Here is a 17,169-nt window from a genome sequence, read left to right as displayed (position 1 = left end):
TAATCATGAAAAATATATTGCTTCCACCATATGGGACAACCTACGATTCACCAACCGATTTAAGATGCGGCATATTGAGCTGACCATATGTTACAGTGCTGTTGAATGGCTGAGTGATTCATGCCCGTCACATTCTAGTATATCAATTAAAGCTCCTTGAAGTCTGCATGATTTGTGTCTCTGTTATTAAACCCTGCTAATTCATCCCACTTACACATCTGTTATAAATCTCTAGGAGTGCTGCATGATTCATGGCAATCTGTGAGCATGCTACAGCAAATTCTTCTCCTTGTAATTAACAGTAAATTGTTTTACTGCCATGCAATGAATTTTTCAGTTATATTGCAAATGAACTCCTAAATGTGCGGTTCTTTCCTAAGAACTGACTTATATCATTAGGCAATTAAAAAGTATTGCTTTGAACCAAAAGCTTTTAATCAAGAGAAATATAACTTAAACATTGCTTAAGAGCCATGGAAATTTGACATGTTGGTTACAAGTGTGAAATAATTTCTGTTGAAAGAGCAAAACAAACAAACAAAAAACCTTCAGTGCACTCAGGATTTCACTGATGCTAAGACACAAGAACTCCTGCCTGAAAACAATTGGTGGGACAAGTTTTGCACAGATACTGTTTATCTTAGAAGTTACTTAAGTCATCTGTCATTACCAAATTTCTCAGACTACTTTACACGTCCTTAATTGTAAAATGGTGCCTTTATTCTTGAAATAAATAATTGGATAATTAGCCCAGTTGAATAATCAGAGGATTCCATTGCTGTTCAAGTGTTCTTGTCAAAGGTGAAGCAAATTCATTTCAGCTCGCCTTTGCAGCTCTTCGAAGAGGCTTTGATTTTTTTTCCCCACTTTCTTGGCAGCAGCCTCAGATTCATGAGTCCATACATCAAGTCAATAGTTTAACAACAAATGGAATTAAATTCAAAGAAGGGAAACTAATTGAAGGACAGCAACAAAAGTGTTTGGTAATGTGCTTTTTAATATGGCATGCCACATTTGCATGATAATTTTTCCTTTTTAGCATGGAGCAGAAAGTGACTAGCTTAATGAGGGATTATTGAAGACAGGAATGAACAAAATGCATTCATAACTAAGAACAAAGATTGTATTATGAAACAAAAACAGGCAACCTCAGAGAAGTAACTGGGTGATTGGTTTATGCATTATGAATAAAAAGGTAGAAAAATATTTATATTAGTATTCACTAATTACTATATATACAAGATTGTTGTAATTAAAATTATAAATTAACATATTAAGAGTGCTTGTTTAATCACTCTGGCTGCTATTCACAAGGAAAAGACTTACGTACCCGAATGCAAAACAATGTGTGTTTTCAATCCAGCAGCAAACAGCCTATACATTTTACTTTGCATTCAGAAAGAAAATTTAATGCACACTAATTACTTGCTTAATGCGAGATGGACACTTCTAAGCTTGTAGTATGGAGGTCAATTTATGACAGGCAAGGGAAATATCACATTGTCCCTTCAGGAATGGATCTCCTAAAGTAATTTCTCATAAGAAGGGTTTAAACTAAACTCAATTTGCAATGGGTGGAAATACACAAATTTTCCCAGATTAAAAGGATAATCTTAAAGAAAAGTATAACAAGGATTTTAAGAGGGCCCAGTTCATCAACTCATTACCTTCATACACCCAGAAGCAACTCCAAAGCCATCAATAACACTGCTTGAAGATTTTGCAATGGAGAGAGATGCAGCTGCTCCTGAGAGAACACCTCTCTCAAATCAGTTCTCAGACTTTGTCGCAGGTATCAAAACTAAAGAAGCAGCAATGCAGTACTCTGGATGAAATGTACCCATTCTAATCATATATTTAATTGAAAAAATGTTTAAAACAAGAGAGAACCAATTATAATTCTCAAGCTGTTTAATGAAACAGACAGATAAATCTTCACAAGTATCTTTTTGATTTTTGAGACTGAGATTTAAGGAGGCAACATATCTTTTCATGATTCAATGCTTCTAAAAGGCTAATTACTACTTCTAATTTGTGGTGCTCTTTTTCAAAAATTTTTTTAAAATTATTATTACCATACTTTAAGTTCTAGGGTACATGTGCATAACGGGCAGGTTTGTTACATATGTATACTTGTGCCATGTTGCTGTGCTGCACCCATCAACTTCAAAATTTTTGAGTGGTCACTGGTCTCCTTTGATCTCTGATAATGTGCTCATATGAGCTATTAGACATAAGAGTTAAATTTCCCACAAATCCATTGGAATTCATTGGAATAGTATATACTCTCCAAATTTCAATGTTAATAGTAGAAAAAACAGAGCCGAACGAACCATAAAGTTGCAAGTCAACTTTTATTACTCTCCTATAACAAAACTGTTGACCACTCAAAAGAACCGGCCTTATTATAGGCCTACAGTTTATTTCTATGATTTAATATTTATATGTTCTATTCAGATGTTTTATTTTAGAAAAACATTTAGAAATACACATTCATCTACTGAATAAGGAAGGAGGCAAAAAGGATGATGGACTTTTAATTTTTGGCTGGTATTCAAACAAAAGCAAATAAGTTTATTTTCACTGATCTGAGCAACCCGAAAAACGGTGTATTTTATAATAAACCCAACTGTAAGTAAAATTATTTTTTCATACTTTTGTCATATAAGAGACTTTATTTTTCTGCTGGGCAGGTGAAGAATCAGATAGTTCTAACAAAAATATTAAGGAATTAGAAAATAAATATTTTTTTTCCAGAAAAAAACACTAAAATAAATTTTTCTTTAGAAGAGAAAGGATTTTATATAGAAACAAAAGGTAATTCAATTTTTTAAAGAATGAAAATTGGGTAGAAGAAGAACTTTAGCTAAGAATAAAAAAACCACACATTTGAAATTTACCATTATATCTCCTCCTGCCTCCGCTCAGTCCTTCCAGCTTCTGCTTCAACCATGCTACTTAGGGTAAACCCCAGAGAATCACCAGTGACCTTGCTTCCATTTTAGGTCACATTTCTCTTGCTTTCCCTACACCATATGACACTACAGACAACATTCTCCTTCTAGAATTCTCTCTTCCCTTGACTTTTCTAATACTGCTTCTTCCTCTTAGTTCTTTTCCTAATTCTGACCATACCTCTGTTCACTTCACTCTTCCTTTCTCTTTTCTTTCCGAATAGAATATTCACTAAAGTGTTTTCTTTGGACTTCTATTTTGCTTTTTCTCTGCTTTCACTAATTGATTATAACCTATAGCATTAGCTCCCATCTATATGCAGATGATTACAAAATCTGCACCATTTTTAAGTTCCAGATTTGCAATTTCTGCTGCTGGATGGTTATAATTGTCATGGATGTATTTCTATCAAATGATCAAATAAACTCACAAGTTTATTTCTCTCATATGTTCTTTGTCGATCTTTCCCCTTTTATTTAATGGTACTACCATGGGCTACAATATTTGCTATCATTGTCCATTCTTCCCACTGCTTAACTTCCAGGTCTTTCTTCCTTGAAGTCACTCTATTCCCTTCTTTCAATCTTCACTTCTACTCATCTGATTTACTGCCTTACGGCCTCTTTAAAAAAGTCTACCAGACTCTATTACACCCTCTCTTCTAATCTGTTGTGTACTCTACTGCCAGGAAAGTCTTCATAAATCTCTGCTTTCATTACATCGGTACCTGGAACAGTGCCAGATCCTAAAACAGAAACTAGCACATGGTATGTGCTCAGTAAATACCTGCGAAAGTCTACCATTTTTTCTAGTTTATCTGAAATAGCTTTTAATGAGGTATCTACTCAGTCTCCCAAATCAAAATCATTTATCTCATTTTCTACCTTCCCATAGAATTTTTTTCAACTTTCTCACAGCCCTTAGCACATGTCACCATGGTGTTAATCCTACCTGTTGGATCTCAACTCCTTAACCCAAATGCTGGGTATAATTATCTTAGAATCCTCCACAGTGCTTTAAATAGTAAGCCTTCAAGAGATGGTTCTGAATTGACCATTCACAATAAAATGTAGTAATAATATATTTATGGCACATTATTCACTCTATATTGCAACCAACAAATGTGAAATTTGCTGTTTTTGAGCAAAGTTTTGAAATGTGCCTCTAATAATTCTGAATGACATACTTCTTACAGAAATAATAAATAATGCTTTCAGATTTTAAGCCTTTCTAAGCTTTATTTTCACAATACAGTCCTTAGCCTTAGAACTCTCCATTTTATATTTTATAATAATATTAGAAAATGAAAGTTGTAAAATAAACTCTCCTTGATTTTGATAACATTAGAAATTCCATAACATTTATACTGTGACTAATAAAAATGTTATATAATATTATGATAAAAATCATGACAATAAATTTTTATTGAGAATGAACTGTGATGGGTACTGCTTTAAATATTTTACATGTATTAACTACTTCTAATCCTCATCAGAACCCTACAAAATAAGTTATGCTTATTTATAAATTGGGAAACTAAGGCACAGAAGTGAGATAATTTATATAAGGTCACACAGCTAGTCAATGGCAGAGCCCAGATTGAAACCCTGGCATTGTGGCTAATCATTTTTTTTCACCTTACACATATGAATAAACTCTTACTTTTGTAAGTCAACTAACTTTCACATCACATGACTTTTAGGGAATATAAGTTTCCACTTCTATTTTTCAAGGATAAAAAAAGTAGAGGGAGGATTTGGAGGGCTCTGACTAGTTAGTTTTACTTCACATTCCTGCCAATGGACAGGAGTGGTTTTAATCGCCTGTCCAGTAACTAAAATGAGAGCTGCACAGAGCACCCAGGTACATCATCTTTTATGCAACAGGAACTTGCCATTGCAACCAATGAGGATACTGTTAGCACAGATGTTATCACTAATGCATAGGGCAGGGAGATTCTATTCTGTACACATGTTTCCTGTTTTTCTATTCCCATCTCCAAGATCCAGCTAGTTTCTAGCTGCAGCATGTCTCTCTTCAGGTTCTTTAGTTTGCTTATACCTATGAAAAGACAGACTAGATCTCATCTACAGGAATCATACTAATAACAGCTCTAGACACTATTGCATATGAGGTTCAGATGGGAGCTACCATGATATGCAGCCTAAAGGAGAAAAGATTTGGGTGGATATATTGTTATTGAAAATTTTATTGGAAGGATGATAAATTAGATTAACAACAGCCCCCAAAGAAGTAGAATAAGAATGTCGAGTAGAAGTTACTAGGAGATACTTGCGATCAATCTAAGAAATCACATTTTAAAAGAGGTGTCTAAAGATGGTATAGCTTTGTCTGAGATGTAGTAGTTTCTGTAACACTGAAGGTATCAAACATGGGTTAGACAAACACTTGGGGGGGGTATTACAAAGAATATATTGATACTGGCTATATAGTAACCCTAGATTATTTTTACATGTTTTACAACCCTGAGAGGATGTAATTCCAGTTTTGCACGGCCACGTGCTTGGGATTCCTATGTCCCTTACTATAACACACCCAGTCTTCAGCCTGTGTTGTCTCTATTTATACTTTCTCCAACTTGCAAGACTGATAATTATTTTAATTTTTGTCTTTTAGTCTGAAATTGTATCATTTTTCTTAAAGGAGATAGAGTCCTCCTCTGTTGTCCATATTCAGCATTCAGCAAACCCTTAATAATGCAGTCTACAAAAACAGGCAGTTTTATAGGAGAAGAATGTTTTGTACAAGCTAGGTACTCCATAAATGTATGCATACATCTGAAATGCACATATATAAAATATATAAAAATACAAAGAGTTCAGTTATAAATTTAGTAAACCATAGTTTCTTAGAATTTCAGAGCCATTTGCATTGATGAAAATTTTGAAACAAAAAAATAAATTACTTGGATGAGATCATTTGAGCTAAGCAATTTTTTCCAGAACCAGAAAAAAAATCCTGCATAATTGGACCTATTAATAATACGATGAAGAGATTTGGGGAGGAGGTCTAGGAAATGTTTTTAAAGGTAAACATGTGTTTTTGTAATATCTGTAATTCATCTAGAATGTCTTAACCTCCTTACACATGGACATTTCTTTAAAGATAACCAGGAAACTAAGTTTTTCTCTAGAATCAGAAAAATACTGATTTGGAAGTATATTAATGCTAAGTAATTGGGTTTTATAGGTCTTACTAATACACATAATCAGGTTTGTATGAACCCAATTAGTCCTGAAGGAAGAAAGCACAAATTATACAAATCGTTTCTACTAAGATTATACTTAATAACAATTCCTTTATTTAAATTTTATTAACTTAAGAGCTTCTTATTAATAAAATAATAGATAAATATTTACCTATTTTATGAAAACCAAATATAACACGAGGGCACACAGTAATTTGTAGATGTCCCCAGGGATCAGGAGTGAGTAGACCCAAGCCTACAAAAAATGTCTGGACTGAGGGAAGAGGTATCCTAAAGTCCTCATAAGAAGCTTCCTGAATGTTTCCCACGATTGTCAGGACACTGCTAGGACACAGGTTGGTAGCTAAGCCCTGGAGTCGCTCTACAATTAATTATATTTCTAGTTCTATATATTTCTATATATTTCTAGTTGTATATTCTATATATTTCTATGTATTTCTACTTGTAGAGTGGAGTCACTCTAAAACTAATTGTATTTTTTATTATGACACAGCTGTAACTCATAACTCCTAGGTACCTCTTGAAGTTAAGTTGTTGTTGTTGTTGTTGTTTAAAACTGTCAAGGTAAGAAGCAATCAGGGTTAGTGAGGGAGGAGAAGACGGCAGAAAAGACAAATATAAAGTCTCAAGTAGAGAAGGTGTTGAACATTACAGGTTTTCTTTTTTCTTGACAGGCAACAAATTTTTCATACCCATTAAAACTTGCTTACCTGCTGCTAAAGTCTGTCCTGCTCCTGAAGCACTGGTCACACAACCAACTGAATTGCAGACAGTAACAGTAAACTCATATATCCTATAAGGTTTCAGTCCTTCTACAGTGTAAGATAGTTCTTGGGATTTAGCAGTGTACAGCAGCTTCAAGGCAAAAAAAAAAAAAAAAAAGAAAGAAAGAAAAAGAAAGATAATAGGTAATCAGTGTGAAAATATAACCTTGGCAGTCAAAGTTCCATGAATTCAGGCAGAGGGAATTATTGCCAACCACCATTAGGAATAGGATTTCTTTTTTTTTTTTTGAAGAGTCTCGACAAGCCAGGATTTAATTGATAATTGTACAATCACACTGTTTTATGAGGTAATAATCCAGTTCCTGAGTGGATAAATGAGAAAACCAAGTTATTGCCTCATAAAGCAGCGTGGTGGTATGGTTATTGTCACCAATGGTAGAGATAAAGATGGTGACATTGTCATTGTTATCATGATAAAGTCCAAACAAAGCCATGGGGCTTGGCCAAAAGTAACCCAGAGCAGTAATACCCAGGCTATTTGATAGGCTAGGACAGAAAGAAGTGTTGTTGCTATGTTAAATTAATACTATCATTTTCTTTATGAAAAAAAGTCACAGAAGAAAAAGGGGGAAAAAAATAAACATTAGACATATTACTGAGCATCCACATTAGGTCAATTCTCAATCATCTTTCTTATATAAACAAGCGTATACAGATTAGATCAAACAGTTACATTATTTGAAATATTATCTTTATCACATGATTTCAAATGAAAACAGTAGATTTGAGCCAAGAAGACTGACAGGAAACTCATAGTCCATAAATAAATTATTAAACAACGAACACTCAGAGTTGGTTCTGTCAGTATAATTTGAAGTGATCAGAAGCAACCACGTAAATTTGTTTAGTTTGTAGGTACAAAGGCCACTAGAAATTATATTCAGAAAATAAAAGTCATTAAAACAGAGAGTATGACACTAACTATGGGTACAAAACTAATTTTCTTAGGACTACTGATACATAGTCATATAAAATAATCTTCCACAAATATAAATACAGACAAATGTAAAGTTCAGTAACATTTGGAGTAGTTTTCTAGAGAACTTCTCTTTAGTGGTAAAATAAAATTCATTTGGAATATTTGCCTAGGTGTTGACTTTAAAATTTCAGTTCTAAAAAGCAGTGAGATTGGAATGTAAAATACAGTGTTTCAATAACGTTCAGAAATAAACATGGTTTTAAAGATTCTAAAACTCTAGGATAATTTAAATTTAAAACTTTTAAGCCATTTCCTTGCAATTACATTTTGAAATCAGAAAAACATCAAATACCAAGTAATTATTTCTTTTTCTAATTCTAAAATCATTATTGATGTAATGAAGATATAAACTTTCCTGTGAAATAAAATTTCACAGATAAAAACTTTTCTGTGATTTAAAATTTTCTAAGTAAAATAAGCATTGAACTGAATTAAATGTATGAATATTGCTATAATGTTCATCCCTTTTAGAATAATCCTGGTAGAATTCAATGTAAATTTTTAGAAAATGGAATTGTTTTTAGGATAAAACACATTAAGCTATTTCTTATTTAATTTAGGAAGTACAATTATTTTTAAACAAAATCTTCTTTGTAGCAAGAACCTGCAATGACATAAAATAAGTAAGAAGAAATCTACACTAATATGTATTTTGATGGGCTTTTACTTCTCTACAGATGATTATTATAAATTACATTATTTTAAAAATACATTATTTGCCCCAGAACTTGCAGCATAAAATTATCTCTTGGATAGATTTTGTCTTTGTCATGTACATAGAGTCAATTTATAAGTCTTATAAGATTTATCTAATTGAAAGTTTTTCATGAAATAAGTCTTCAAAGGGGTAGGAGAAACTCCACAGCAGCTTTAATTCCCACAGTGAATCCTACATCATCACCACTTTTATGTATCCCCACTGCCTCATTCTTAGGCAAACGTTTTGTACTAGTTATTTTTATAGTAGATTTTCCCCGGGAATTTTGGCTATTTATTTACAAAGATTATAACAAGATATACTTAGGTCAGTTCAGATACAAATTTAATCATTGAGAAGGTAAAAAATTGGACTTTGTTCTGCTACTTTTGATTTCATTTCCTTGAATAGAGAATATTGCACTGGAGAGAGAGTTCAAAAGAGAATAAGGTGGGCCCATTGCAGTGGTTCATGCCTGTAATCCCAGTACTTTGGGAGGCCGAGGCGGGTGGATCACTTGAGGCTAGGGGTTCGAGACCAACCTGGCAAAGATGGCAAAACCCTGTCTCTACTAAAAATACAAAAAAAAAAAAAAAATTAGTCAGGTATAGTGGCGTGCACCTGTATTCCCAGCTACTTGGAAGGCTGAAGCACAAGCATCTCTTGAACTCAGGAAGAGAAGGTTGCAGTGAACCGAGACTGCGCCACTGCACTCCAGCCTGGGTCACAGAGTGAGACTCTGTCTCAAAAAAGTAAAAACAAAAAAGAGAATAAGGTGATATATCTATGTCCTTATTCCAGTTCAGGCATAATAGCCTTTTAAATAACAACAACAACAATAAAAAAAAATAAAAAATTATTTTCCTGCCCCATTAAATGATAGCTAGTTTATAAAGTATAATGTAGTTCCATACCATTAATAATAATCACTAATAATAATGTGTCAATATTTATCAGGCTCTTTAAGCAGGTAGGTGAGCAGAAAATGGTTTTCCCATTTCACAGATGAATAAAACCAGAAGCACAGAGATGTGTGATATGGCTAATAATTGGGAGATGTGGAATATGAACAAACAGGTTGACTTCTAAGGCTGTAATTTTTATAAATAATATTTCTCCACTTATTTTTTTCTTAGAAGAACTATTATGATATGAGTAATAGATAAATCAAAACTGTATTTTACAAAGAAAGAATAGTTATAAAGCCAAAGAATAGTAAAAACAACAAAATAAAACATCAAATATAAATGAGATAAAACATGGCAAAGACCACATGGAAGTTATAACCAAATTTACCTTGAATCCCATGTTATACCAGATTGGTAGACTAACCTGTTTAAGTTAAAAGATATGTATTATACCAGTTGTGTTTCATCATGAGATAGTTGCAAATGAGTCAACACATAGATTAATGAAAAATAAGTAATCGTAAATTATTTATCGGCTCTTCTTTTTCGTCCAGTATACAAAATAAAATTTTGTGTTATACATGCATTCTGTCCACTAAAAAGGCTTAGAAAAACATGGAAAACTTATTAGTAGTGGATTGTATATTGTCTCCCAAAAATTCAGAATGAGAATTTATTTGGAAAATTAGATACTTGCAGATATAATTAATTAGTTGTCATCCTAGATTTCAGGTTGGTTTAAAATCCAATGACTGGTATCTTTATGGGAGAAATGAGAGGGACACACAGATCCAGAGGAGACAGAGACACAGAGTAGGACTTGTGAAGACAGAGGCAGCAGATATTAGTTATGTTGCCACAAGCCAAGGAACACCAGGAGCCATGGGTAAGTGGAAGAGAAGAAATGTCTCCTAGAGCCTGTGGGGAACTTGGTCATACTAACACCTAAATTTCCGTTGTTTTAAGACACTCAGTTTATGTTAATTTGTTACACCAGCCCGAGGACACAAATACTCTAGGGTACAAAGATCTGACCTCCTAACTTAATTTGAGACAAGCTAAGAGGGTCATTTCAGCTCCAGAACTACCCACAGAATCCACTGAGGCTGCTTCCGCTATTGCACCACAGTTCAGCTCCTTTGCTGCTCAATCCTACATACTTTATCACTTCACATTTGTTGTTTCTGAAAGTGCTCCCCCAATAACCCTCCTGTACTTAGTCTTCTACCAAGAGTCTGTTTCTGGGGGAATTTGCCCTAAGACAGTCATAACAGGAGTGGTCCTAGGAATGAGACTCTGAAACGATAGTTTGGGCCTCCGTCATCCACCCACTGGTGTACAGTGATCTCATCACAGACAGCAGGTAGAGTACTGATAGTCCACAGCATGCCCTAGTGGTTCAATGCTGAAACTTCCATTAGTGGTGAACTGCGATGAGTTACCAGTAGAAGGTAATTCACTGGTTTGGTGGAATCAGTAATGATAAGCACTACTCTGGGGAAACTAGTAATTATAAGGACTATGCATGGATCTTTCTGGTTGCTATCAATGCACTGAAGAAAGACAAAGGAAATCTGAGGGTGATAAATCGCCAATTTAAGACAAACTATAAAAGCCACCTTGACAGTATTCTTTCTCTATAACAACAGCATCGTATTAAATGAATCAGATAAGCAGGAAATGGTAGGTATGCAGAGGCAAGACATATGTGTTCTAGAAAGTGGGAGAGCAATATTATGAAGATTAAGGCATCTGCCATATCAGTGAAGTTTTTAGGAGTTCATGTGGCCTGAGACATGCTAGGATAGCCACTCCAAAATACAGGACAAATTGACCTTGCATCTACCACCACTAAGAAGGAAACAGAATGTCTAGTTGACCTCTTCACGTTCTGAAGGGAGCATATTCCACATCTGAGAATACTGTTCTGAGAAATTTACTGAATAATATGAAAAGCTTCCAGGTTTGAGTGCATCCCAGAGTAGGAAAGGGCTCTGCACCAGGTTCAGCCTGTGGTACAGGCAGATCAGCCACTTGGGACATAATGTGTAGTAAATTTTACAGCACTAGAAGTAAGCATGGTAGGAAAAGATGTTTCAAGGCACATACAGAAAGAAAATCACAAGGCAGATAGACCCCAAGAGCTTGGAACAAAGACATAACATGTAATGGAAACTATATACTATTTGCTAAATGGCCCTAGCACGCTTTCAGGCCTCAGTAAAAACAGAACAACTTGTCATGGAACACCAAATAGCCATGCAGCTAGAGCTACTTTTTTATAATCTGGAAATTGTCTCAGCCAAGTCTTGAGGTTAGAAGGGCGCAACAGAAATGCATCATAAAATGGAAGTGGATGTCTGAGATTGGGTATAAGCAGAGCCAAAAGCCATAATGCATCGTACAAGCAGGTGGTTCAGGCCCCCATGACATCTACAATTCTTATACTGGTGACTCAACCTCAGCTCCTACCTATGACCCACGGGAGGCCCCTTACGAGATAAAAGAATGGGGGGAAAAAAGCAGAGGTTAGTTTACAGATAGGACGTCTTGGTATGTGGCTGCAAGCCAAAAATGGTAGCTGTTGCTCTACAACCCTCCCTCATCAGAAATGGCCCTGCGGAACAGCAGAGAGAAGAAATCCTCTTAATGGGCAGAACTTCAGGCAGTTCACTTGCTCACACATGTTGTATGGAAAGAGACGTGTCTCAAGGTAAAATATACCTGGACAATATGGCAGTGGCTTGGAAATATTGGCCAAGGGAATGAATAAAGAAAGATGGAAGGATCAGGAACTAGGAATTCCGGGAAAGAAAAATGTGGCTAGATCTATGGGAGTAGGCATAAAGTGTAAAGCTCTTTTTATCTCATGCTAATGCCCAGCGAACAGCATCTCTCTCAGAAGAGGCACTGAGCAACCAACTACACAGAATAACTCGTTCAGTTGACATCCTTCCACCAGCTTCTGCTATTGGCCACCTGGATGCTGGTAAAATGGGCAGAGAAGTATATCAGCCACAACTAGAGAGAACAAGAGCCTCTCATCCTCTAGGAGTGCTATGTGTATTAAATGAATTGGTCCACGTACACAGTAAAGCCTCAGTAACTTTTAGCTATGATAATTATTCTTACTACTGCTAGCTGGAGGATGAATTACTAGAAAGCAATATGTTACTGTATATTCAAAACCTTGAACATCTTCGTAATTCATTTTGATATAAGCTGTGATAAATTTAATTCTTCGGATTTTTTGAAGGAAGTAGAAATGTATAAGAAATGTACATGTAAGACGTTTTTATCAATGTTATTTATATTTCCAAAATAATTAATATAATACAATATCAACTGACTGTGGGCTGGTTAAATAATCATTGTGTGTCCAAATAACATGATAGTACACAGTTAATGAAAGTCAACTTCCTATAAAATATTTAAGGATACGTGATAAATGGAAAAAGCAAGTCTTGTGAAATAAATTCTACCAACTTAGTTTCAATATATGGTTATACCAGAAAAAAACAAGTGACATGCAAAGAGGGAGGCTTGTACACATAATATTATACTTAAAAAATGCCCCGTTTAACCAACATAGAGGGAGGCTTCTGTCATAGAATTCTGCAAACTCAAAAAATGTCCAAATGAAGCCCTAAGCCAATTCTGAAAGGACATTAGTTAAATATAACAATACCTGTGAAAACACCACAGGAATAGACTGCTGAAGTGATTGTTCAGAAATCATATTGATGTCATACCCCACAACTTTTCCTCTTGTAACATTATCTGCTGGCTTCTCCCAGGAGATATTGAGAGAGTACGAAGAGAGTGGAACGACTGAAGGAGGGATCATGAATACAGGTGCTATCAATGAGAACAATAACAACAACATCAAAACAGTGAATGCCATCCCTATGTATTTTCAAACTGAATTCACACATCCATTTCAGCTTCTGAAATACCTTGTACCTTTTAAAATATTCTGCTTTGAAAAAGCCCTAGAATATGCTGGTATATGTAAAAGGTATTCACTTTTTAAGATGTTATCTGAAAGTATATTCTCCATCTTCATATTACCAGCTACTTTCTATTTACAAAATAAAAATCTCATAGGAATTTGCTTGTGTTCACAAAGATAACTAATGGATAGTTAGATAGAAAATTGTAAGTCTTATGAGTATCTAAAAGAAGCCACAAAAATAGAATATCTCAGTTCAAAAAGTTCAGAAAAATGCATGGTGATGTACTGGATTTCCCATGTAGGGAAATATGTCATTGAGCCAATCCAATTCAGCTGGCTGAATACTATTCTTCAGAAAGAGGTAAACCTAAAGCATCCTAAATAACCCCAATGAATGTCTCAAAGTTTTTGTTAACTTTTTATTGAAATGTTCAGGTTACATACACATGCATTTCCCCCCTGCCACTCTTGAGCTCTTTACAAGGATTTTAAATGTGCTAACCAAAGGTATATTATCAAAGGAACTCATTGCACTTTCATTAGTTAGTGACCCATAAGATTACGAGGGCCCAGTATTGCAGTTTCACCCATTACTTTTCATTTCTGACCTTGATTTTCCCCTTCCAGAATGCCATGCCTCATCACTTGTGCTATCATGGCTCTATTATTTGTCCAAGATGGCTGGTAGTCATTAAGAGATGCTCAAGCACAATGCGTATTTTATTCATGAAATGATTCCCTTGGACATCAACCTAAAGCTACCCTCATCCTCCATACTCCTAACAGGTCAAGTTTAGATCAGGACTTGGGTTTCTTTGATATTGACAGATTAAACACATAACAAAAGTGTGTTTTTTTCTTAAAGGCTCATGAAATTTAAGTGTTTTTAATATAAAAAATAAAGTGGAGGATTAAAAATCTTTGCTTTAATGAAGATACTCCAGAAAATTTAGATATATTGTCCTCCTTCCTTATCATCATGCCAACTGCTTACAAGCACACTTGTGAATTATAGATTTTGATGTCCAGGATTCTGTCATTATATATAATCTAGTATCTAAACTATTTATTTTGGAAAGATAAATAAAAACCAAGACAAACTTGTGGAATTGGTTGACTGTTATCTCTTTCACTGAACATAAATTATGCTATATATGGAGCAAGATGAGACATGTGTCCAATCCACTTCAGGAGTGGAAACCAAATGCTATTTTTGACAAACATTCCCAAAAGACTATAACTATAGTTAAGCCATTTTCGCCCCATGAATTAATAACTAAAGCATTTACTTTTGCCCCCTAAAACTTATTGCAAGTACTTTATGACCTTGAGTTGTTTATGTAACAAACCCATATATACGAAAATTTTCCTTGGTCTATGGAAGTTTCTAACTCTTGCTTTTCAAAATGTACTTTAGCAGTACTTTGACTTTAATTTGAGGAAGCACTTGCATTCAGAGGTTTTAAAAGTAGAACTTAAAGCATTGATATTTACCTGATTCTCCCGTTCTTTCTGAGACCCAGGCAGAAGACACACTTCCAGCCATATTCACAGCTAAGACTCTAAACTCATACTTGGCATATGGCTCCAAGCCAGTGATGGTTGTCATTGTTTGAGGAGGTTTTAATGCATTTTCATTGGCCGATTCTGCAAATGACTGAGGACTGAGCCAACCACCGCTCTGAAAAACTCGACTTTCCTCAGATGTGGTTTCTTTAGTAGATCTCAGTCTTCTCATGTATAGTTCATACCTTATAATTATTCCTAGAGAAATTAAATAGTGAATCTAGGTAACTCATCAGACAAAGGGGTTACTTTAGGGGTATGGTAGGGACAGGTCATTTAAAGAGTGCTGGATTTTCATTATCTTTCTAATTAGATTACTGTCAATTTCCTTAGCATTCAAAATGTAGTGATTTAGTAGTTTTGTAATCTAGATGATAGGTACATAGAAGACAACAAACTGATATGTAAATGAATGTATAAAATACTATTAAAGGCATATGCATGGGGAAAACAAACCAAAATGGACAACATATAGACAAAAAATAACTATACTTTATCATAGCTAAATTCAATATTTTTTGGAATTAATGGTCATAATTTCTATTAAGAATGGTCAATTCTTTTGGGGAAATTGATCACGGTAGCTCTAGTCTGTATCCTTTCAAATTTGGAGGTTTTAATTTAACTTGTTTAACATAAGCCCTGTTTGCATAAATGTTATAGTCAATTTCTACCCAGTTTTATCAAATAATTTTACAAATCTAAAGAAAGATTTTGCTATAATACGTACATGATATAAATGATTAAAAATCTGTGAATGTGTGTCTGGCCTATATAACCAAGGGTTCAATTGTATGAATGCAAAAATTAACTTAATGGAGTCAGTTGGCTTATATACATATTTTTTGTATTATTTTATATCTTTTTCTTGCTTAGAAGAGAAAATGTATTGCTTGTGGGTGCCCTAACTTGTGACACAGTCAAATATAATGCATTTCATAAGTGAGTTTTAAATTATAAACATCATTTGTGTTATGGCAGATGTCATTAAGAGCAAAGATAATATTAGCCTTTTAAGGGGCAATTTAATTGAATGGAATTTGTTATTAGATTAGAAGAAATACACTTGTTCCACTAACCAGGACAAACACTATCTTATATCTTTAGAAACTGTTTCTTAATTATTATATTGTGCAGTTATAAAAAGGAATACAATTGTCAAACTCCTAATTGCACAATTACAATAGATTCTCATTCATGTCTTGCCCAAGAAGGGGAATCTTGGCCTTGGATTCTTACCATTTAATTCCATTGGTGGAGACCATTCTACGTGAAGTTCTGTAGAACTGATTTTCTGCACCTTAGGTGGACTCAGTCTTTGGGGAGGGGCCTGGGCTGTGGTCACGGTAATAGGCAAGCTGTGTAAACAGCCCCCGCTAGTACACGCCTGTACAGAAAAATAGTACTTGGCAAATGGAACCAGATTCCAGATGGTAGCTGAGGTTTCATGACCTTCGTAGGAAACACATGGCTGACCACCAGCCAAAGGGACACAGGACAAAATATACTTCTCTATAGGACCAGATTGATTTGAGAGTGTTGTCCAGGTAAGTGTCACAGAGTCTGAGCCAACAGGAATGATATAACTTAAAGTCAAGTTTCCCTCTGGGACCCCTGGTTTTGTCCTGAAAGTGACAGTTACACTCCTTGTTGAACCATGCACATTGGTGGTCTCAATGTAATAGGAATATTTGGTATATGGTAACAGGTCAGTGTCTAAAAAGTATTGAACACCTGAAATGAAAAGAAAAAAAAAGTTACATTTCACAAGTTGGTGAAGAATCATTGCTAACTGCTTTCCTATCATATTATTTAATTACATAAACTATACCAATTTACTCTTTTGGTTAAGGATACATTTCATATTTTTAAAATTGAAATAATGTAAATACCAGTTGATTGCTTTTATTATTGAGTATAACATAAGAAAAGCGTCATTTGTAATAAAGAATATTTAGATGTTTGTTTTAGCTCTTGTTTTGCTTTTCATAATGTCCTTTTGTTAGAGGGTCTAAGAGAAAGTCCTTTCAGTTCTCCAAAACAGAAAAGTAACTATGTTTCCTCTATGTAACTGGTTTGCTTGTTAAACACTAAA

At 34.6% G+C, this 17,169-nt stretch overlaps 1 protein-coding gene across 2 annotated transcripts in view; it reads right to left on the bottom strand.

Annotated features, from left to right (window-relative positions):
- The window catches only part of USH2A (usherin), an 801,896-nt gene that overhangs the window by 555,248 nt on the left and 229,479 nt on the right, over window positions 1-17,169 (bottom strand). For both annotated transcript variants that reach the window (XM_050780510.1, XM_050780502.1), the window contains 4 exons: window positions 16,314-16,808; window positions 15,003-15,272; window positions 13,242-13,411; window positions 6,895-7,039 (listed from right to left, as the gene is read on the bottom strand). In XM_050780510.1, coding sequence (XP_050636467.1) covers window positions 6,895-7,039; window positions 13,242-13,411; window positions 15,003-15,272; window positions 16,314-16,808 — 1,080 coding nt within the window. The remainder of the gene's footprint in view (window positions 1-6,894; window positions 7,040-13,241; window positions 13,412-15,002; window positions 15,273-16,313; window positions 16,809-17,169) is intronic.

Source organism: Macaca thibetana, chromosome 1 (genome assembly GCF_024542745.1).
Source record: "Macaca thibetana thibetana isolate TM-01 chromosome 1, ASM2454274v1, whole genome shotgun sequence".
Lineage (NCBI taxonomy): Eukaryota > Metazoa > Chordata > Mammalia > Primates > Cercopithecidae > Macaca > Macaca thibetana.
Note: the sequence above shows the minus strand (reverse complement) of the source record. Positions and strands in the feature narration are given on the sequence as shown.